The sequence below is a fragment of the Lissotriton vulgaris genome, chromosome 7, assembly GCF_964263255.1.
Source record: "Lissotriton vulgaris chromosome 7, aLisVul1.2, whole genome shotgun sequence".
In the NCBI taxonomy this organism is placed as follows: Eukaryota; Metazoa; Chordata; class Amphibia; order Caudata; family Salamandridae; genus Lissotriton; species Lissotriton vulgaris.
Window position 1 is genome coordinate 819772400 of NC_141695.1, and position 25022 is coordinate 819797421.

A 25022-nucleotide genomic window follows, 5' to 3' on the forward strand; every position below is an offset into this window, starting at 1 on the left:
TATATATATATATATATATATATATATATATATATATATATATATATATACACATTTTTTAAATTTAATTAAAACATTTATTCTTTTAAATTGCATTATTTTTATTAATTATTTTATTTTATTACCCTTTACACCCTAAAAACTAATCCCACCCTGCTCCCTTTAAATACCCCTGCACCCCATAATCATAACCCACCCTTACTCCTTAAAATACCCCAACACCCTTAAGCACTAACCCATCTTAACCCTATAAATATACCGGGTACCCCAAAACCCAAACGTATCCCTAAACCCTAAAAATATCCCTGTACCCCAAAACCCAAACCTAGCCCTGAACCCTTTAAATACCACTGTACCTCAAAACCCAAACCTACCCTTGAACCCTAAAAATACCCCTGTACCCTAAAACCCAAACCTAGCCCTGAACCCTAAAAATACCCCTGTACCCCAAAATCCAAACCTATCCCTAAACCCTAAAAATACCCCTGTACCACAAAACCCAAACCTAGCCCTGAACCCTATAAATACCCCTGTACCTCAAAACCCAAACATACCCCTGAACCCTAAAAATACAACTGTACCCCAAAACCCAAACCTAGCCCTGAACCCTAAAAATACCCCTGTACCCCAAAACCCAAACCTACCCCTGAACCCTAAAATACCCCTGTACCCCAAAACTCAAACCTAGCCCTGAACCCTTAAAATACCCCTGTACCCCAAAACCCATACCTGGCCCTGAACCCTAAAAATTACCCTGTACCCCAAAACCCAAACCTACCCCTGAACCCTAAAATACCCCTGTAGCCAAAACCCAAACCTTACCCTGAACCCTTAAAATACCCCTATACCCCAAAACCCAAACCTACCCCTGAACCCTAAAAATACCCCATACCCCAAAACCCAAACCTAGCCCTCAACCCTAAAAATAACCCTGTACCCCAAAACCCATACCTATCCCTACACCCTAAAATTACCCCTGTACCCCATAACCCAAAACTATATCTGAACCCTTAAAATACCCAAACACCCCAAAACATATACCTCAGTACCCCAAAACATATACCCCTATACCTATACTTACCTTATCCAAACATTAAAAAAAAAAGTTTTTACCATTCATGCATTTACAACGAATTTCGTTGTAAATGTATGCGTGGTAAAAGCATATAAAATGTAATGCCATGCGTTATAATGGCATTGCGGAGTCATGGTACATTTGTAATGAAAGTATGCGGAGTGATGGTATGCGGAAAGAAAGTTGCAGAATAATGGGTGTTTACCCTCCCCCGGTAAGTACATTGGTGGCACGGCAGCCCACGTCTCCAGCAACATACTCATATTTTTTCACCACCCACTTGAAAAATGCACAGGTCTCTCTCATTGATGGCCAGCACCGACATACACTTTTAGACACACCTCCCGCCACAAGTTCTAGAATTGCGAGCTTTAGAGCTGGGGAGCTACGTTCGAATCTCGGCATCAGCTCAACATCCTGTGATTCCAGGCAAATCGCTTTGTCTCCCCGTGCCTACCACAAATGAATGTGTTCTTCTGTAATGTAAATTGTGCTCATGCCATGTTGTCAAGTTCGCGCTATATAATATTGCAAGGAAAAATAAAGTAGGGAAACTCGAGTCCACACACTACTGAACGCGCACTCTTAAGTGCATCAGCAGTGCACTGTGAATCGGAGCGTTTCACAGGCCTGTCACAGATAAGAAATGCTATCAAAACGAAATCCTACAATCCTACAAAACAATATACTACTGGCCGGCAGCAATTCATACCCAGACAACGTCGGGACGGGCTGCTAGTATATACATATATATTTATATATATATAAAACCTACAGGAGAATAAAGAAAACAGCGTAATTCAAAGTGGTGTGCAGCGTCTTCTTTAGTGAAGAATTTCTTGCTCCAGCAATATATATATATATATATATATATATATATATATATATATATATATATATATATATGCAAAAAAGGAGAGAACTCTGGGTAGTTCCCAAGTTTAGGTGGAAGGCAAGGCAGCCCCTCTATAGAGCACCCTCGACACCAGCGACACTTTAAATTTGTTCACCTCAAATGTCTGCTTTTCTATCAAAGGTTTTAAGCAAAGGATTCGAACAGTGCTATCCAGGCCGAGATAGAAATGGAGAAAGTATTTTGCCATTAGTACAGCAAAGTCTTTAAGCATAGGATTAGAACAGTGCTATCAACGCCGAGCTGTAAAATAACAAAAGCCATTTACCACTCAAGGCACAATATTACAGCTTTGGATTGGTTAAATACCATCCAAGCCAACCTGAAATGAATAAAAGCAACCCCTGACACGTGTTTCGCTGTCATTACAGGGCTTCACAGAGGTTTAGCTTTGTCCAGACACAAGGGAGCACCCAGTATAAGTCAAAACAATACCCTTGCAGGCATAGAGTGATGCATAAATTATGCAAAAAAGGAGAGAACTCTGGGTAGTTCCCAAGTTTAGGTGGAAGGCAGCTCCTGTATAGAGCACCCTCAACAAAGATAAGGTGCACCCCTGCATTTTCCCGAGCTCTGGTGCTAAATTAAGCTGCCTAGCGGTAATGCAGGCTCCCTTGCACCGTAGCGCAAGGATGCGTGCGTTGAGGGAATGATTGTTTACATGCAAGAAGGGGTACCTTGTGCAGCTCACATAGAAGTTGCAAATTATCATTTTTGAAATGATTGCTTATATGCAGGTGTCCCTTCCTGCGCATAAACAATCATTCATGGCATTTTACTGTTTCTGTGTGTGCTGCACAATGCAACGCACATAGAGCAAAAACGAGGAGAAATTAAACATTTCTCTATGTTTCACCATGTTAAGACAAGGTTTTCCCTGGTTTTAATTTTGGCATGGCCTCCTATTATGCCACAGTATGAAAATAAGTGTAGTGTGAAAGGGGTCCTTATTTACAAGCTGCGTTGAACAGCATTATATGGCTTATCGCTGCCTTGTAAATAAGGGAAAGGTTTATCGCCACAGGAACATCAGAAAAAATTACGGTCCTGTGGCGATAGGGGCTTGTAAATATGCCTCTAAGTGCGAGGACCAAACCTTTGCTCAGAAACCAGAGGCATGCGCTATTGAAGCCTAAATACTGAGACTGTGTAGTCTTGAGTCCTCCTCATTCCTCTTTAGTCCACCATCAGACACTCCCTTTCCCTGACTCTTGCAGGTTTCTGCTTTCTTCAATTGTCACTGCTTTTTATGTCTTTCTGTTCCTCATTCTTTCCCTCTTGTATGTATTTCACTTTCTCTTGCTCTGGGTCAAAGTAGGATGAAAAAATATACATTCCATCCCTAAAAAAGGATTTCCGTTGTGCCCCATCTGCAACCGCAGGCTCAAATTAAGCAATGAATAGCAGTGGTCAAGTCTTGAGCTACTGTGTATATCAAGGTGTAATTTCTTTGCCACTGATTGACCTGCCCATCCTCATCTGACTCCCATGAGGTGAACCTAAACATTCCTTCCTCGTTACACTGAGGTCTTGTTGGTCCAAAACAGACACTCAACAGCCTGCGTACAATTAACATGAAGGAGGAAGAATGAGCAGGGCAGCGATATCTAGGGGGGAAGGAGCGACTCCTATCACTATACATGAATTGTGTAACTTAGGCAACGACCTTCTTGTGGTCCAGTCCAGTTTATTTTAGGCTGCTGCGCACTCACACCACATACTCTAGGGGAAGTTAGGGATGCCAGCTATGAAAGACTAAAATGATTTGCCATTGAAGGCCAGGAGACAGCCCCACCAACTAGGAGGACTTGTGCCGCACTTGCACCAGCAGATAGTTCTGTTATGCGGTGGCTGGATTTGGTTATGGTAGTTACTCAAGTTGAAAGCCCATCTCCAGCAAACTTTGCCGATTAAATGAAGAAACGAGTAGCCTGTGCAGGAAAACCTACTAAGTCATTCATAATTGTTGAATTTTTAGAAGCAGTACATCGCAATTAGTGCATTAAGGACGAATTTCGATCATTCAACGTACGTCTCAGTGTTTCAGCGAAGACTTCCTTTCAAGGCTTGCTATCGTAGCTGACCATTTGTTAATTGACTGGACTGTTTTTATTTATTTAAGTAAAACCTTTAGTTTTCCTTCACTTACTACAGCGTAAAAAAAAATTGCACCTCATTTTGAATGCTGGAAAAGTGTGGATTCCACAGAATAAAACAAGTTGAAGGTAAGCATATTTTGTATTTAGACCTTTAGACAAAAATTACATTTCCCCAAAGGTTGTCCTATTTTCACCTGAAGCTGGTGGCTTTAATACGTGTTGGCATTCACAATCCTCTCGCATTTCAGAAGTAATGAATGTGTCATTTCAGCTAGGACTGAGGGATGATGTACGAGACCCATGGCTGCTACTGCTACACACATGAAATAAACTACTTTTAAATTTGTAAGGCAGCAGCATGGTCTGCCCATCATATGTTAGTGTTAACAGTAAGGATTCTGACACCAAAATAACAGATTTGGCAAAGAAGTACTTCAAAATACTCAAGGGACTATTTAATATCCATAGTCCTGCACACTGTAGAGAGTTCGGGCCTTATAATGAGTTTGGGTGTCCGATGTACCTCCAAACACACAATGACGGTTCCGCTACCACCACACCGGTGGTCCGACTGCTCTATTACAAGTAGGATGGTCAGACCCCCTTGAGACTGCTGCTGGCAGGAATCCGCAGTCCATGCCGGTTTTGCAGTGGTCTTGAAGTGGCAATATGCTTGGCGGATCTGCTGTAGCCCTGTCAAACATATTATGAGTTTCCTCTCCGCCACGGTTTTCATGGTGGAGAGCCCACTATGAAAACTGTGGCAGAGAGGAAGCAAAGGTTGCCACTAGGTCACGGGGTGCATGCAGGGGGGCACACCTGCATGCACGCCTAGTTTCTGCACAGCATGGACTTAACAGTCCATGTAATCTAGGAATTTGCTTTGGTGTTCCCATTGCTGTGCCTATTTCAAAGGTTTGGCTGTGGGAACGCCAAAGAACTATCTACCAGATACAAAATAAATTGTAGTATGGTGGGAGGTTTATTTTGGTTTTGGCAGTGTGGGAGGGCGGTGGCAGCTCCGCTCCCACACTGCCAAGATCATAAAGGCCCTTAGACTATAAGACATACATGAATAGATGAAATAACAGCTTTTGTATCTATAAATATTTTTTCTGAGATGTATATTTTAGCTGGTTCCTACTTGTTCTTACCTAGAACATCCTTCTTTAGATATCTGGAACTTCTTTGTGATCATCAGAAAAATTAACAGTATGGAAAAATGGACCTCTGTATTTTTTTTCTTATAGATCAATCTGACAGAACTAAAGTCTTTTGGATCACCCCCAGAAGCTGTTGTAAAAGTTACAGCTGCTGTCATGGTCCTCACTGCACCTGGTGGTAAGATTCCAAAGGACAGAAGCTGGAAAGCCGCTAAAATCATGATGGGTAAAGTTGATGGATTCTTGGATGGCCTAATCAAGTATGACAAGGAGCACATTCCTGAAAGCTGTCTCAAGGCATATCAGTAAGTTAGTGGATTGAAACTCACCTAAATGATTGAAAGATATAGTACTATATTCTTTCAAATCCGCCTTAATGTCTCTTGAATTACCACATCACTAAACATTATACAAGCAATGGCAAAATCTACAGTTTTTGGCTGTGAAACCTATTGGCTTTGACACAGATTTTTAATTTATTATGTTCGATGGCCGCCCAAAAGTGGCTGCATCCACGGTAACCACCTCTGGCAAAAAAAAAGGTGAGAAAGAAAAGTGAAAAAAAGGTTCCTTTCTTTTCTGTACCATTTATTTTTCATATGCTTTTCCACTGATCACTCTACCAGTCACTCACTGAGTTGAAAGTTTCACCAGCTTACTGAAAGTGGAGTCACATGATTTTCATCCTCCTGAAAACGGCCTTCTCACTACAAATAGTGAGATGGGAAACTTGGAATGCTGTGATCTGCTTTAATCCAGCTAGCTTTCTGATAGATACATCTGCCAGTGGATTCCTCACCTTGTGAATATCCCCTTGCGTCAGCAACATTCGGAAATTCTTTTTGTAGCTTCTCTGTGACATGGGCGACGTCACAGAGGCACGACACCGCGCGCGTCTCCGCTGACGTCATCGACTAGATAATAGGCCCACACAAGCGTGATGACGTCAGTTCCCCTTTTTTTCGCGTCATCGACGCTAACGGTTTCTTGGGATCCTCTGTAGCCATTGGTAACTTTGTTACTGTTTGTTTCATTTTGGTGTCCAGTTTGCTTCTTTGTGTCTAGATGTCTACAAAGAAGACCGGATTCAAGCCCTGTGGGGAGTGTGGCAAGATGATGTCCATTACAGATCCACATGAGTGCTGCGTTTGGTGTTTAAGTTCAGACCACGATGTCGAGGATTGTTCATCCTGTAAGAAAATGAATCCCAAGGCTCTTCGAGAGAGGGAGGCAAAACTCCTTGTTGAAAAATTGAAAAGCAGGAAAGATAAAAAGAGGTTGAGGTCATGGGCTCGTCGTTCGAGGTCGAGGTCTCTCTCGAGGTCGCGCTCGAGGTCGTCTTTAGTGCTTGCTTCGAAGTCATCGTGGAAGAAGCACAAGAAGAGGTCTCATGAGTCTAGACATCACTCTGGGAAGGACTCAGGCTTGCAGGTGAAGTGGCTTCGAAAGTACGTGGAGGCTCCGGCTCCGGAGTTTCAGGTGTCCAGCGGTGAGGCGTCGCCTGTGAATTCGCCCGATCAGTCACCAAAGCCGTTGTCGATTCCTTCTCAGACTCCTGCTCATTCATATGACCATGAGGGTGAGAGAGATGAAGAAGATGGAGTTGAAGTGGAGGCTATGTTGCCTGCGGGTTCGTCGACCCCGGTGTACCAGCCTGAGGTGGAAGTTGAAGTCGAGAAGACTCGGATCCCTCAAGAGCAGCCTATTGGCTCATACCCACCTTTTCCTACTCCAGGTCAGGACCCTACTCAGTTCCTGAATGCTATGTATGGTATGTATTCAAGAGCTATGTTCCCCTCTGGTGCACCGGTTGGTGCCACGGGTCCATTAGCATTTAATCTGGGTATTGCCCAGTCTTACGCTCCTGCGCCTTTCATGCCATTTATGCTGGCTCCGACGCCGCCTTGGCTTTTCTCGGCACCACCGAAGCCTTCGACGCCGAAGCCTTCGACGCCAAGGACTTCGACTCCAGCACCCTCGACGTCGATGCCGAATCCGAACCGACCTCGTGTTCAGCGATCTGGTCCACGGGCCTCGGGATCGACGTCGGTTCCGGCTCCGACGGAGTCGATTCCGGATCCGTCTACTTCATTCATGAAGGAGAGGTCGAGACGTGAGGCCCAGAGGCTTCTGGAAGAGCGGAGGTATCGTGAGGCAGAAATGGAAGAGGGTGAGCTGCAGGATTCAGAAGATCTTTTCGATGATCTGGAAGAGGCTAGTGGTCTTGAACTGTCCCCTGATTGGGATTTGGCCTCTGTTTCTGACGCCCCTTCTAAGGATGTTACACCTTATCATGTTAGTTATAAGGAAGGCTGCGGACTTGTTAAACTTAACTCTTCCTACTGCAGAGTATATGGCTAATATATGACTGAAGTCTTACATTTGCCTACCTCTGTGGTCGAGCCTATGCTCCCATTTAATGAGGCTATGGAGGAGCCTATATCAGAGGTTTGGAAAAGACCTCTTACAGCCCCGGTTGTTTCAAAGGCAGTTGCAAGGAGATACAGGGTGGCGCCTGGTGACCCGGACTTTTTATCTACACATCCCTTGCCGGAGAGCTTGGTTGTGCAAGCGGCCTGCTCGAAGAAATCTGTGGGCGCTTTTCCTCAGGTTCCTTGGGATAAGGAATCAAAAAATCAGGACCAAGTAGCTAAAAAAGTCTTCTCCTCAGCTAGCATGGCGCTCAAATCGACTAATGCTACTTGTCTTATGGGACGCTATGTCCATGCGTTGATGGATTCAGTTAAACAGTTGGTTTCGAAACTTCCTGAGGGTGATAGGAAGGATTTTCAAGAGGTAATCACGGATACAGAGGCTGCCGCAAGACAGGTCATTCAGAGTGGTCTGAACACTGCTGACTCGGTGGCTAGAGTGATGGGTTCTTCAGTGGCCACAAGGAGAGTGGCATGGCTTAAATCCTCTGAATTCTCTGCGGATGTCCAAGCAGCTTTGATAGATTTGCCCTTTGATGGGTCTGGATTGTTTGGTACGAAGGCTGATGCTGCTTTGGAAAGATTCAAGGACAGCAGAGCGACAGCAAGATCTTTGGGCCTTCAGTCCAGAGGTTCTACGGTGAAGCGGTTCCGAGGTTTTGGCAGGTCTTCCTTTCGGAGTTACAGACAGCCACAATAACAGCAGCAGCAGCAGCAAAGTACGCTGTACAAGTCGTATGGGGGCAGACAAAGGGCTCGTCCTAGGGGTCGTCAGGCCTCCTCCTCCTCCTCTACCTCTTCTCAACCCCCTGCCACAACAGCAAAGCAGCCCTAGATCTGCCATTCCGGATCATGTGGGCCCAGTGGGGGGCCGACTTACTAATTTTCTACGAGATTGGGAATTGATAACATTGGATCTTTGGGTTCTCAATCTCGTGGAGAATGGGTATGCTCTTTTGGGATTTTCCCCCCAATTACCCTCCTTGCCAAGGTTTTTGTGCGGAGGACCACCTGCTGCTCTTGCAGGAAGAAGTCCTGGCTTTGTTCAGAAAGGGTGCAATAGAGGTGGTTCAAGAGCAGGAGAGGGGTCAGGGGGGCTACTCCTGGTATTTTCTGATCCCCCAAAAGGATGGCAGACTTCGTCCAATCCTGGATCTCAGGATCTTGAACCTTTACCTGAAGCAGGAGAAGTTCAAGATGCTCACCCTTGCGCAGGTTCTTCAAGCGCTGTTGGAAGAAGACTGGATGGTGTCGATCGACTTGCAGGATGAGTATTTCCACATCCCTATTCTGAAGTTGCACAGAAAGTATCTCCGTTTTACCGTGGGTTCGCAGCACTACCTGTTTGCGGTCCTTCTGTTTGGTCTTACTACTGCGCTTCGAGTCTTCACCAAGGTGATGGCAGTGGTGGCTGCTCATCTCAGAAGCTCGGGGATTCCAGTATTCCCTTATCTGGACAATTGGCTGATCAAAGCAGAATCTCCAGAGAGAGTGCTCCATCATTTGCAAGACACAACTCAGTTGTTGTACAGGTTGGGTTTTTTAATAAATGTACCCAAGTCTCACCTGGTGCCCTCCCAGCGCAACCTGTTCATAGGTGCGGTACTGGATACAACTGTATGTCAGGCATTCCCTCCACCTCAAAGGATTCGTGACATACAGGAAACAATTCCTTTATTTCACAATTGAGCGGTCGTTCTAGTCCTGAAGGTCCTTCGTCTGCTTGGTCTGATTGCTTCTTGCATTCTTCTGGTCAACCATGCACGCTGGCATATGAGGGCATTCCAGTAGTGCCTCCGCAGGCAGTGGTATCAACACAACAGAGATCTCAGGGAGTCGATCAGGATCTCCAGAGAAACTGCAGTGGATCTGACATGGTGGATTGTGGAGGGTAATCTGTCTCAAGGAAAGCCTTTCGAACTTCCTCCAACGGTGGCCACATTGATAACGGATGCATCCACTCTGGGGGATCTGGAGATCAAGGGTCTTTGGTCTCCAGAGGAAAGGTTGCTTCATATCAACCTTCTGGAATTGCGGACGATACGTCTGGCGCTCAAGGCCTTCCTCCCTTTCCTTCGCGGGCGGTCGGTTCAGGTCCTGACGGACAACACCACCACGATGTGGTATGTGAACAAGCAGGGAGGAGTAGGGTCGCAGTGTCTCTGCAGAGAGGCTCTGCGTCTCTGGTCCTGGGTCCAGGATCATCGGATTTGTCTGACGGCAAATCATCTGGCCGGAGTTCTGAACGTACGTGCAGATAGTCTCAGTCGGCAGTTCTCAGCCGACCACGAGTGGAGGCTTCATCCAGAGGTAGTTCGTCACGTCTTTCGGACGTGGGGGACTTGTCAGGTGGACCTATTCGCCACTCGCGAGAATGCTCACTGCCCGTCATTCTGCAGTCTCCAGTATCCGATGCAGGGAGCTTTGGGGGACGCGTTTCAGTTGAGTTGGGACTCACAACTCTTTTACGCGTTTCCTTCCATACCCTTGATTCCTCGGGTTCTGAGGAAGATTCGCCAAGACCAGGCACAAGTAATATTGATCGCCCTGGATTGGCCAAGAAGGGTGTGGTACACAGATCTTCGTCAAAAACACAAGAGGGAGGTAGAGCGAAGGGTTGGATTCTTGCTCCACAAGGATACTTAAATAAACATAACGGATCCAACACAGAGGGAGGGAAGGGGGAGGAGTGATCAACAAATGTTGAAGCACTCAGTGTTCTGTAAAATACCCCTCACACACCAAAAGGCCCCTTGGTGTCATGCTTCATCATCGGGGTCTTCGCACCCCTCTATCGGGATGCGGCGTGCTGCGACCTACGACTACGCGGGAGCACTTATAGAAATGATTATGTGTGGTGTGAGGTGTGTGGGGTATGTTGTTCTAAGTGAGTGGTGGGATGTGGTGAAAGACTAAAAAGTACCTGGCACATGAGTATAAAAGAAAAAATGTTATTCTGAACTCTGGCTGGTACTGTTGTGTGAGGTCGAATCTGTTATATTAAAGAACAGGACCTCTGGTGTGCGTTGTCGACATGTTTCGGAGACAAGCTCCTTCTTCAGGACGGGGCACGACCTCCCCACCTTACTCACGTCTTTTTAATAAAAAATGTGTATTTACAAAAAAGTGAAATATATAGGCTAAGTGTGCCTACAGCGGTCTGCTACAAGTACAATGACCTGCAGAAAGACAAAAAAAGAAGAACAACTGATGGTTACCCATGTAGCGGGTAGTTCAAGCAGGTGCAGTCACCTGGAACCTCACCATATGCTTGTAATAAGCCTGTTAGAAGAAAAAGTACTCACAACACAAACAACATATAACACAAAAGGTACTAGGAGTTACTGTTAGTTGTAGTCATACTTGTGAAGCTTGCTTGTTGGCTTCATGAGCAAAAATCGGACGTCAGGGGTGTTGCTTGATTTGCAATCTGTTGTGAGGAAAGATGCAGGTTTTAATAAATCATTCTCACTTACTTAGGAGGGAGAGTTCAGATGGTCGTTTTTCAGTTGTTGTTCTGCATGATACTCACATTAACAGGACGCTATGATCACCGTCTTACCCCTCACGCTGCTCCGCTGGTGTGAGGCGGTAGTATGGTCTATGCTATTTATACCCTTTGTGACAATTGGGCGGAAGCGTCTATATGTCCTTATAGGGGTATTCCGCCGTTAAGTATGTGCCCATGTATGGAGCATCCGCTCCTTAGCCATACATAGCCCTCGTATGTCTAACGCGGGCTTACACGGGACCAGCGTCTGTACAAGCGAGTGATCATCTGTTGCGCATACGCATAGATATCTGTCCGTCCTTCGCGCATGCGTTTTGAGCACAGGCGCATCTAGCGGGACGCTGATGTGTAGCGCACGCGTGTTAGTTCCATCTGTGTCTTATTAGAGAAACCTGGGGTTGGAATACTTATTACTGAGAGGGCACAGCAGCGGGTATTTTGCTGAGGTGGTCATGGTAAAAATATATATTGACTAAACCAACCACAGATGTAGGGAGTACGCAATAACAGAGGATTGTTATAGAGTGCAAGCAATGAAAGATTCAAAAGTTAGTGATGGGCATCTGGACACTACATCAGTTTGTCCTATGTTTATAATGGTACCCTTTTAATTGGTCAGTTGGCTCCAGGGCACATCGTCATTAAGCCCTATTAGGTGGGTACCAAGTCTGAACACCCATCTTTGTTCCTTTTGAAAAAGGCCGGCATCAGAAAGTAGTTGCTCTATAATTGTCCACTTAAGGTCATTCACGCAATGTTGTGCAGTCAAGAAATGCGTGGCCATTTTAGTTGTGCTTTTTTTACAGCGCACATTGCTCTTGTCCTCATTCATTCTTGTTTTCATGGCCCTTGTGGTCATACCCACATACTCAAGATTGCAGGGGCATTTTATAAGGTAGACCACGTTTTTGGAGTTACAGTTAGAAAATCTCCTTTGCTCCCAGGTGGTTCCATTGCGGAAGGTAAGTTTTGTACTTTTCTCTGTCAAGTGGCAACTGCTGCAATTGCCGCAAGGGAAGTGACCTTGGATGCCTATAGATGGTTGTAAGGCAATTGTCGTCGGTTTCGGTCTGGTGTGTACCAGCATGTCTCTGAGGTTGCGTCCCCTGCGGTGAGCAAACAACGGTTTTTCCAGGTTCAGCTTGCCACATGTTAGTATCCTCCAATGTTCGTTGACAATTTTGGATACCTCGTTGGACATGGTATTAAATGTCGTCACACATATTGGTCGTTTGTTCTCATTTGGTTCTTTAATTCGCTCCTCCAATAATGCCTCTCTGTTGTTGTTCTTAGCCCTCTTCATTGCTTTATCAATAATTCTAGTGGGGTATTCTCGTTGTTTCAATTTTTCTCTCAGGTCATTGGCCTTCTGTTTGAATTTGGACACATCTGTGCAGTTACGCCTGAGGCGTAGAAATTGTCCATACGGCAGATTCTCTCGTAGGTGCCTGGAGTGAAAACTGTCGTATCTTAACAGGCAGTTTCTGGATGTCGGCTTGAAATGGGTAGTGGTTTTCAAAACTCCTTCGTCTGCGTAGATATTTAGATCCAAGAACACCAATGTGTGGTCCGAAATTGTACTTGTAAAATTCAAAAAGGCGTTTTGGTTATTCAACCATGCTTGGAAATTTTTGGAGGGTGACCGACAATCTGCCGAGGTCCTGTTCTTTAATATAACAGATTCGACCTCACACTGCACTTCTTTTAACAGTACCAGCCAGAGTTCAGAATAAAACTTTTTCTTTTATACTCATGTGCCAGGTACTTTTTAGTCTTTCACCACATCCCACCACTCACTTATAACAACATACCCCACACACCTCACACCACACATAGTCATTTCTATAAGTGCTCCCGCGTAGTCGTAGGTCGCAGCACGCCGCATCCCGATAGAGGGGTGCGAAGACCCCGATGATGAAGCATGACAACAAGGGGCCTTTTGGTGTGTGAGGGGTATTTTACAGAACACTGAGTGCTTCAACATTTGTTGATCACTCCTCCCCCTTCCCTCCCTCTGTGTTGGATTCCTTATGTTTATTTAAGTACACAGATCTTCTCCACCTCTCCTCGTGCCCGTCGCTCCGTCTCCCTTTCAGGGCAGATCTCCTCTCTCAGATGGAGGGGCAGGTTCTACACCCCCACCTCCAGACCTTACACCTTCATGCCTAGAGATTGAACGGGGCAACCTGAACTCTATTGACCCTTTGAGGGCTCGTTTGTCAGATATACTCCTATTTGCTCTTTCATTGGCGCAGCAAGGTTTTGCTGTGGCTACAGTGAAAGGTTATCTATCGGCCTTGTCGGCTTTTCTCTGCCTGCCGGATCAGCCGTCCTTATTTAAATCTCCTATTGTTTTAAGATTTCTGATGGGCCTTACAAATAAATTCCCACCTACTCCTTTTATTGTGCCTCAATGGGACTTGAATCTGGTGCTTACATTTCTAATGGGTTCCCCTTTCGAACCTCTTCATAATTGTCCCTTGAGGTTGTTGTCTTTAAAGACGGTTTTCCTAGTTGCAATTACCTCGGCACGGAGGGTAAGTGAGCTTCAAGCTCTTAGTTCAAAGCCTCCATTCTTGTCCATTAATGCTAAACGAATGGTTCTTAGGACCAGGGCTGCTTTTCTGCCTAAGGTGGTAACTCGCTTCCATCTGGAGCAGTTCATTACCCTTCCTACCTTCTATACTCCCCTCACCCTTCCAAGGAGAAGGAGAGGCTTCACCGTTTGAACCCTAAGAGGGCGTGAGCTTTTATCTTGATAGGACTAAGGACTATCGACTTGATGACCAGCTGTTGTTGCTTGTCTCAGAAAGAACATTAAAAGCCAAAGGCCATTCTCAAAAATATGGTACTACAATTTTATTAACATCAAATCAATTCATAAAATTAATTAAAAACAATTGTTTAATGGGACCATGGAATAAAAACGACCTTATTGAGGGCATACAAAACATATACAACAATTTATACAGAAAGCAAGAATAAAAAAATGCGGGGCGGAGCCGGACCGGCAACCAAGATGGCCGCTCGGGTTCCCGGCTCCGCCGACCTTCTTCCCCCGCCACCCGATCCAGTCGACTGTCCCGCGCAGATACGGTGCTCCCGTACGTTGGAAGGAGTACTGTGATGCTGCGTTTGACTTTGAGGAATTTCCGAGCCCCGGGGACGGAGATACGGACCCCCGCGCGTTGCGGCCTGGACAATACCTGAAGCCGGGACCCCACGTGATGCTGCTGCAAGGCCGCAAGTTGAACAACAACGGACATGCAGACCCGGAAGGTGCCGGCCAACCGTCATGGAGGTCAGCCCGCCCCCCGAAAGTGTATTTCCAGCGCGTGATCATTAGAGCCTGGTGAACGTGAAATGAGCCGTCCCTCTATGCTGATCGCTCTCCCTCCCCGAACACAGCTCGACGGCAACGGGAACCTGGAAGTTGCTCTTTGTTTCCCTAACGGTACTTTGTGGGACCCGTGTATAACTGTCTACATCCCACGCTCCAGTTGACCGGAGCCGGTTGATGCACAACGTTGCTGTGGCACTTTTTGGGTTGAGGGGGCTCGTATGTGCCCGTCAGTGGTGAGTGAGGATGGCACCCGTGTTGTGCACTAATGTGGAGGTCTTGGTGGACTACGCTCCTCTTTCTGGCGGGGGCCGGGGCTTTGATGCTCGTCTGAGCTGCGCTCATGTGGTGAATTCCTTTTGGAAGTGGTGCCTCGATGGGTCCTATCTGATCATGGCGGTGGCAGTGCAAACTGAAGACCGGGGGGAAGAGATCGGATACCCCCTGTGTGCTGGAGGGTCACAATCTGGACGAGCGTGCTACGGGGATGATCCCGGTTGCCTTTGGAGCCCAAGACCGGTATCAGCTCTGGGAAACCCTGTTTGTGTGGCACATACTGCAGTTCCCCGTGAAGACGCTGCTGTCGGGTGTGGAGGTGACTCTATTGTGGCTGAGAGGCGAGTATGCTTATTTGAGAGACTCCCTGGTAGTTTTAAGTGGACCGACGAAGGGACACCTGGCTCCGTGGGTGAAGGTGAACGGCTGCCGAGTGTGTCGTACCATGGGACATCGTAATAACTCTGGCTTCTCCTGGACTGGCTTGCGTGTTCCATCTGGTACTTTGCTTGCCCGACCCTGCACTGCACAGACTGTGTAATTTTTTGATTAGAGCCTGGTGGGTCTGTGGGAGTCGATGGCACTCGGGTCTCCATTGTTGCTTCACGGGGGGATTTACATCTTTACTGTGTGATTTGAGGAGCTGAGCGGCAACTGCTATCCTGATTATGTTGGTATTTCCGATGCTTTGGTTATAATTCCGGTGTAATGGAAATGCCATGCGGCGGTGGGGGGGGGGCCTGCAATGGGAACCCTCCATATTCCTTCTTTCTCCTATCGTGGGGCTCTAGTTAACCTCTTTCCTTTCCCCCCTTTTTTCTTCTACTTTAGTGTAGATTATTGTCTCTTTCTCCTTTCTCTTTCTCTCTCTTCTATATTTCGGGTTTCAGACACTGGGCGACAGGCACGCTGCTAGGGGGGTAGGCCGTAGCCATATGCAGGGGTGCAGGGTGGGGGGATGGGGGAGGGGTGTTATTGTTTTTCTTCTTTTCTTTTTTGTTTCTATGGCCTTCTTTTATTTTTGTTATTCTTGGCTCGTCTTCACTTTCCTCTTTTCTTCTCCTTTTCCCGGGATCTGCGTGGAGTTACCTCTCCGCATGTTTTTCCTATTTCAGATAATGAGGGTGGAATTTTTTCTAATGCTTTGCTTACTGCGGTCTGGAACTGTCTCGGTGGGAGAAATGCATTGCTTATTGATTATCCTGATTATGTACTCCAGCGCTAATATCTTGCCTACAGTAATCCTGACTGTGAATATCCTGCCTAACGAATATCCCTTTAATTATACTGCATCAGATCCTGTTCTTTCCTTCATTTAAAAGTAAAAAAGGAACCTTCTTTAATCCTGTTACCATTATGGTAGGAACGTTCTCCTGTGTTACAACAGAGTATTTGAGGAGCGGACTCCTGTATTGCTATGGCTTACTTGATTTGATTTGACCGCTTCTGTCTTGATGGCCAACCGTGATGGTTTATATACTCATGACTGTAACTGACTTAAGTAACAATAAAGGTTTACCAAAAAAACAAAACAATAAATGAATGCAAAAAACAATATAAAATAAGTGGCAAAATAACATATATTCTCGACGCGCGTTTCGGCGACCAGCACCTTCTTCAGAAATAGCCACAAAGTCACCAACATAATAAACAACATATAATCACATTCAAAAACAAAAATTGATTTGGCAATTTACAATACATCTTAAAAAAATCATTTAACAGACTCTAATTGTAACAAATTAAACTAAGGCTTTATAGTTCGACAAGTCTAGCTCATGGAAGAACATGAGCAAGGAGATATTTTCTGTGCTCATTTAACATACCGTTCAGTCAAGACATTCCTTTATAAAAGAAGTCATAATGGCTACCTCAACAGGGTAATAATTACCACTATTAAGTGTCTAAAGGGACACAGGATGACAGCATCTTCTCGGGATGCATATGGATACATATGACGTCACTTACTTTCTTAAAATTGATATAAGAACTTGTATGATGAGATAAAAGACACTGCAGGTGATTCCTTGTGGATATAAAGAATCAAAATTCCAATTCTGTTGATGGATAAAAAGGTTGTATTATAGAATATAAATTTCATCGTTTAGCCAATTAGAACTATACTACACTTAAACATATTGGCCAATAGTGTTTATGTCTAATAATCTAAAAAGTAAGAATTGCTGATTAAAAAATTACTAAATAGTCTAATTTCTAATTTAAATACTTTCTTTAAAATACTAACAAAAAGGAAACTGATTTATAATTTGGTTGTAGTCTAGTTTCTAATTTAACGACTTACTATAGTATAATAACGATAAGGAACCTAGTTTATAATAATTACCAGATATGTAACAATCCAATGATAGTATCATGTAGAAAAGCCAAATTTGTTCATTTATATTTGTCGAGGACAGACAGACCTAAAATAAATAACAAAAAAGGAGGGAAGGAAAGAGAAAAAATCAGAACCTCTTTCTAAGTTGCAAACAGCCTCTCTTTTTTGTTTAAAATCGATCTTATGACACAAACCTTAAGGATAATGAGATTCCTTTTATAAATGACGAGGTATACACGACTTATGGACTGTATAAGTTATTAATCCAAATAAAACGCAGAGTTGCGGGAGCAGTATTCACACTATAGTAGTAAACGATGACACAATCTATGAGGAATGGAATAACAGGCATGTAAATCCAATTAACTAGAAGTTAATGAAGCCAAAAAATAGGTAAATAGTACTAGTGTCAACTACCTGTTCTAAAAAATGACTGCCTTTAACCTCCACGTTGAAGTATTGGATAAAGATTATGATGCTAAAATGGAGAAAAGAAGAAGGTGAAAAAATAAATAAATTATTTATTATTTAACAACAGCTTTATATGTATAAAGATCAGATAGTTTATAAATCCAGTAAATTATTAATCGTAACAGAAGTTAAAGATATTAAATCGATAAAGATAAGTTTATAAAGATAAGTTTAGTGAACAGCCTATGAGCAACGTACCCACTTCATGATACGAAGCTGATTAATTTATAAATCGGAAACGTTATTTAATAGCTGTGGCTGAGTGGGCGAGTCAAATATAGAAAACGGGAAGGCTTTACCGTTTCTAACCTCTACCCCCGCTAAGCCGATATACATATATCAGAACTTAAAAAGGGAGAGTAAAGACAAATAAGGAAGAATAATGAAATATATCAAACAAGTTTGGTGCTCAATCTCTTCCGTTCATCGAAAAACAAACAAACATAGCGACATCTAAATACCTTAGGCTGATGAACCTAACAGCACAAACGTGGAGGCTGGAATAGACGGCAGGAACCCTCGAGGTCTGGCGGATAAGAACGCGAGGTTGAATCAAATGCAGCTGAGGGGAAACCGCGTTTAAATATCTCTTCTCGGTATCGCTGATTCGCTACAAACCAACCATGTGATTATACATAACATTCAACGGCAGGTAAGAAACAAAACACGGTAAATGGAATGCAAAGTGCAATTCCTAAGTGTTTACACATATCATTCATTAGTGGGCAGAAGACGAAAACACGATAGTTGGAGTATATCGTGTAACTCTTACAAGTCTATACAGATCATTCGTCGATGTACAGAAATTTAAACGCAGTAGGTGAGATATATTGTGTAACCCTTACATAGATCTAACTAAAGATTATCGCCACTAGCATGGAAGGATAAAAATAAAGGGATCCATCAATGTCAGAAAATATTCATTATCGATCCTCAGAGTCGGTGTTAACGACATCAAAACACGATATATTAATGGATTTCGGGCAGTGCATTCCTCAGAGACACATATCCGTGTCCACATCTCCATATTATCCACAGGTCAATATCCCTGTTAAGAGTATTAATAAACAGCAATATCAATAGATGATACTTATATAGTATCACAAAGATTATGAAATTTGGTAATTGTAAAATTTAAATTTCATTAACAATATTATCTACTCGAATACTATCGATCAATTATGTCAATCAATAAACGACAAGAAAAAGTTCCTAATGATTGACTTATAACAAAAAATATATAACAGATAATAAGTCCATGAAGAAGATATAACTTAGATTAGTCATAATTATATAGTATAGATTAAATGACAAGATCAATCAGAATATCAGATTCAAGTCTGACAATATTAGATTCAATAGAGCAACCAGGGACCACTGAAACCAGTACCTACTCACTCTATCGTTGTCCAATAATTATATAGATCTCATTGAGGAAGTATCCATCTAAAACAGAATCCGAGAGAGTAATATTGAGGGATACAGTAGAAATCTGGACCTAAAAGGATTTATACAATTGCATTCTCCCATGGTATCTCATTGTTTAGTCCATTTCTAAATGTGTCCAGGCTAAAAATCCAAAAAACTTCACGTTTTTTTCGGATTTTTTCACCACCTTTTTGATCTGGAGTATTAATCTTCTCTAAAATGTGCCATTGAAATTCATCTGGGCCATGATTACAGTCCAAAAAGTGCTTTACCATAGGCGAAAGTAAGTTCTTCGTCCTAATGGCAGAACGATGTTCTGTTAAAAGCACTTGAATGGAACGTGACGTTTCTCCCACATATCCTAACAGACACGGACATTGGATAAAATAAATTACATTTGCAGTTTTACAGTTCCACTTACTTGTGGCCGATACAGTATATCCATTGTGGGCAAAGATCTCCCCTTCTAAAATGTTGGAGCAGGATTTGCAACTAGAACATTTGAAAGTTCCTTTAATAGTTTGTTTAGTGAGTATTGATTTCTGTATCCAATCAACTTGATTTACATGTCCCGTGAATCTTGAATGCACAACTTGATCTTTAATGTTTCTGTTCCTTCTGTGAGCAAACAAGGGTTTCTCTAATTTTTGTTCTCTTGTACAATTACTGTTTAGTATATGCCAAGAAGAGTTAATCACCTGTTTGACTTTGGCATCAAGAGTAGAGTGCCTAGTGACACATACTAGTTGTTGGGTTGGCTCTTTAGATTTAGATCTTAAAAGGTGGTCTCTATCAAAGAAACACGCCCTTTTATAAGAGTCTCTCACTAAACGGTGAGGATATCCTCTCTCCATAAACTTTTTTCGCATGTGGATAGACTGTTTGTCATAATCCTTAAGGTCCGTACAGTTTCTCCTTACTCTCAAAAACGGAGAGAAGGGGATACTCTGTTTTTGGTTCCTGGGATGGAAGCTCTGGAAGTGGAGTAGTGTATTTCTTGCTGTAGTTTTGACAAAAAGATCCATCTTCAGTTTACCTTCATCATGAAAAATCATTATGTCCAAAAACTCTAGTCTGTCAGCACTGACATGAGTGGTAACTTTTAGATTTGTATCAGCAGCATTAATCCAGGCTAAGAATTCAGTTAGAGTCTCCCTCCCATTCATCTATAACAACATCGCCCCCTTTTTTTTGAGTCTCCCTCCCATCGGTCCAGACAAAAAAAAAATATCATCAATATATCTGGACCAATGGGAGACAGACTCAAAAAAAAGGGGGCGATGTTATTATAGATGAATTTCTTCTCAAAATAGGACATATAGATGTTAGCAACTGAAGGTGCCACTGAAGCACCCATACTAACGCCCTTGATTTGGCGATATAGGTGCTGACCGAATTCAAAAATATTCTCGGTAAGGACTGTTTTGAGACAAGCAAGAACAAAAGTCTTCGGACAAGGGATGCCATGGAGATCGAAAAACCATTCGACTGTTTCTAATGCCCCAACTAGAGGGATATTGCTGTATAAAGATTCCACATCCATGGTTACCAAGAGATCTTTATTGGGGTTAAAATCAATATTTTCTACTTTATTGATCATGGAACCAGTATCCTTAACATATGATGCTATATTGGGGATAAAAGGGCAGAGATGGAAATCCACATACTTAGAAGAGGTTCTGTTACAGTACCAATGGTTGAGACAATAGGCCTATATGGGGGGTTCACTATGTCTTTATGCATCTTAGGAAGACCGTAGATGCAAGCCGTTTTACCAGAGTTAGAATTGAGAAACTCATATTCTTTATCTGTAATTTCTCCTTTTTCTTTTGCCGTAATTGTAAGGTGCCTAATCTCTTTGGCAATATTTTTTATAGGATTCGATCTGATTTTAACATAGAAAGAAGGATCATCTAACATAGTGAGCATCTTTTCTTCATATTTATAGGAATCTATTAGTACGATACCACCACCTTTGTCACTACTTTTGATGGTAATCAATCTATTAGAGGCCAAGGATTTAAGGGCATCATGTTCTCATTTGTTAAGATTATAAAGTGGTTTAGGGACAAATCTAGTTGCTTGTTCTAATTTTTTCAGGACCAATAATTCAAAGGCTGCCACTTCAGGCCCTAACTGGTCTAGAGATAGGCTAAAAGTTGAAGGTAGAGATAAGTTATTCGTAACATATTGCCCTGTTTCAGCATTGTCACATGCAAAATATTTTTTAAGAAGTATTTTGCGAAAAAAAGAAATAACATCACTATGTAACTCAAAAATATTGGCACCTGAATGTGGGACAAAAGAGAGACCTTTGACAAGTAAATTAGTACTATGTTCATCGAGTTGTGATTTTGAAAGATTAAAAATTGGAATCACATCCCTGCTTTCCAATATTGGCGGTTTCGGGTTTCCCTGACGAACTGGGGTTCCTCCTGTTGTTGGTAATGATGTTGAGGCTTGTAGCCCCCCCTGGTCTGCCCCTGAAAGCGCACTCTTGGTCGCCCGAGGTTCATCCCGCGGTTCCCTAAAAAAGGTTGGGTCTGATTCATTTTGGACTGAGAAGAGTTATAATTATTTTCTGACTCATAATATCCTTCATTCCCATCACCTTCTGACTCTGAAGTCCCAGAGAAAGTATTAACTCTCTGTTGTTGATTTTTATTTTCGTCAGGGTAGTGATTCTGTTTATAAAAGTCACGTTTAAGATAGGGATATGTATTCTCAATAGAATAAAATCTTTTATCTTTCATTAATTTATTGTTCTTACGTTTATCTAAGTAACTTGCAAAAGACTCTGACTCTCTATTCGCTTCCTCTATTTTTTTGAGAGACTCTTCTACATTACCAGCTTTTTTTATTTTGTCTTCAAGGGCTTCTACCTCTGTTTTAATCTCTACTGCTAGTTCCTTTGCAGTTTCTACTATTAGGGTCATCAGATCCCGCGAGCACCTGCTCGCAATCATGCTCCATTTTTCAAGGAAGGCACGATGATGCACAAAGAGGCCCGGAACATTATGTACGCGAAGGCCAATCGGTATTATACCTAATCTAAGATACGCAAGCATAAACTCACCATGTGCCTCCATCCTTCTCAATTTTTTCTTAAGATCTATCAGCTGTTTAAGATCATCTTGGTTACGGAGGGTATCATTCGATGTACTACCAAAAGAACTGGAAGTACCAACCAAGAGGGCAAACTCCTCGTCTGTAAACCCAAAAGTTTTAAGTTGGGCCATAATGGGCACTAAAGAAGACAAGGACGAAGAATGTATTAAGTGATATATTTGGAAAATGAGCACAGAAAAACCAGAAGCAATCACTTGGATCACAAAAATTGATATAACAGAGGACAGCCCTGCACAGACAAGCTGTGGGTAACAATAGTGAATAAAACAGTGTATATATCTACTGATGTTGGTCCGTCCGTGTACCTCGAAGGCACGGAAAAAAGGGCGGAACTGACGTCATGACGCCGGCGTGGGCCTATTATGGAGTCGGCGACATCAGCGGAGTCGCGCACGGTGTCGTGCCTCTGTGACGTCGCCCACGTCGGCGCAAAGCTACAAAAAGAATTTCCGAATGTTGCTGACGCAAGGGGATATTCACAAGGTGAAGAATCCACAAGCAGATACTGTATCTACCAGAAAAAGCCTTACTGAAGGTAAGTACCTTGTTCTTTAGGGACATCGTTTTTACTAGCATCAAAAACCCATATTTTTCTAATTCTGAACATACCTAAATTACTGCAGAATTAAACCATTAAACCGCTGGCAGAGAACACACTTTTGTACTTTTATTAATAATTTTAAGCTCATACTGGGTAAACAATGGACTTTCCACTGCTGCAGTCCTCTCACAATGATTTAAAATAATAAGCATTGGCAAAGCCAATAGGTCTTGCCTATACAAAAGCTATTGACTTTGGCAATGTATCTTGCCATAATGTACACCATTGTGGCTGGTGTTCAGCGTGGCTAAAAGTAAGTGGCTTAGAGTGTTGAAGAGTGGAGTGAGGGGTAGAGCATTGTAGAGTGGATTTGTTGAAGTAGTGTGTCGTAGAGTGGAGTTTGGGGAGTAGAGTGTCATAGAGTTCAGTAGAGGGGAGTAGAGTTCAGTGGCAGAGAGTGTTGTAGTTTACAGTGTCGTGGATTGGGGGTAAATAGGGTAGAGCGGGGTGTACTGAGGTAATGCAGTGGATTGGAATGAAATGGGGTGGATTGGAGTGAAGTGGGGTGGATTGGAAGTGGGTGGATTTGATGGGGTGGATTGACATGAGTGGGGTGGACTGAAGTGGGGTGATGTAGCTTGGATTAGGGTGTGTTGGGGTGGATTGGAGTAGGGTGGATTCGATTGGGGTGGGTGGGTGTAATGAATTGGAGTGATATGACTGGAGTAGGGTGGATTGTATTGGGGTGGGGTGGGGTGGATTGTATTGGGGAGGGTGGATTGGATTGGGTGGGAGTCGAGTAGGGTTGTATTGCGGTGGATTCGACTGGAGTGGGGTGCAGTGGACTAGAGAGAGGTAGATTGGGGTGGATTGGTTTGGAGTGGGGGATTGGTTTGGGGTGGGTGGATTGGATTGGAGTTAGGTGGATTAGAGTGGGGTGAGTGGGTTAGATGGATTGGAGTGAGGTAGACTGAACTGGGGTGGGGTGGATTGGATTGATGAAGTGTGGGGCAGATTGCAGTAGAGTGATTTGGAGAGGAGTGGGTTGGGTTGGAGTGGAGTGGTTTGGATTGGAGTGGGATGGGCTTGATGGATGGATTGGGGTGGGGTGAATTGGTTTGAGGAGTGGTGGATTGGAGTGTGGTGGAGTGGGGTGGTTTACATTGAGTTGGGGTAAAATGGATTGGAGTAGGGTGAATTGAGTGGTATGGGTTAGATTGATTGGGGTGGACTGGATTAGGGTGGACTGGATGGATTGTAGTGGGGCAGTGTGAATTGGAGAGGGGCGTAGTGGATTGGACTGGGATGAGGTGGATTGGATTGAGGTTGTGTGGATTGGATCGACTTGGATGGATTGGATCAAGGTGGGGCGGATTGAACTGGGGTGGGGTGGATTGGATTGTGGTGTGGATTTGGATGGATTGGATTGGTTTTGGGTGGGGAGGATTGGAAAGAGGTGGCATGGATTGGAGGGAGGTGTATTGGAGTGGGGTGGGTGTTTTGATTTGGAGAGGGGTACATTTTTGGGAGTGGGTGGATTTTAGTGAGGTGGATTGGATTGGAGTGGACTGAACTTGAATGAACTGGATTTGATGGGATGAATTGGAGTGGACTGGAGTATAGTGGGATGGTTTAAAGTGGGTGGGTTTATTGAATTGGAATGGGGTGGAATGCATTTGATTAGGTGGTTTGGATTGGGTTGGATTGTATTGTATTGGAGTGTTCTGGGTTGGATTGTGGGGGATTGGAGTGGGGTGGATTGGAATGGCCTGGAATGGATTTGAGTGGGGTGAATTGGAATGGGTAGGATTGGACTAGACTGGAGTGTGGTGGATTGGACTGGAGTTGGGTGGATTACACTGAACTTGAGTGGGGCGGATTGGACTTGGAGCGGGCGGATTGGACTTGAAGCGGGCGGATTGGACTTGGAGCGGGCGGATTGGACTTGGAGCGGGGCGGATTGGAGTGGGGCAGATTGGGATTGGTGCGGGAAGATTGGGATTGGAGCGGGCAGATTAGGATTGGAGCAGAGCAGATTGGGATTGGAGCGGGGCAGATTGTATTGGATTGGAGCAGATTGTATTGTATTGGAGCGGGCAGATTGCTTTGGATTGGAAAGGGCATATTGCTTTGGATTTGAGCGGGGCAGATTGCTTTGGATTGGAGCATGGCAGATTGCTTTGAATTGGAACAGGCAGATTGGAGAATGGCAGATTGCTTTGGATTTGAGCGGGGCAGATTGGAGAGGGCCAGATTGCTTTGGATTGGAGTGGCAGATTGGAATGAGACACATTGCTTTGGATTGG

At 43.8% G+C, this 25022-nt stretch overlaps 1 protein-coding gene across 1 annotated transcript in view; it reads left to right on the forward strand.

The window, feature by feature from the left end:
* The window catches only part of DNAH17 (dynein axonemal heavy chain 17), a 15539113-nt gene that overhangs the window by 11679687 nt on the left and 3834404 nt on the right, over positions 1-25022 (forward strand). Inside the window, exon 61 of the mRNA XM_086931082.1 lies at positions 5338-5555. Coding sequence (XP_086787208.1) covers positions 5338-5555 — 218 coding nt within the window. The remainder of the gene's footprint in view (positions 1-5337; positions 5556-25022) is intronic.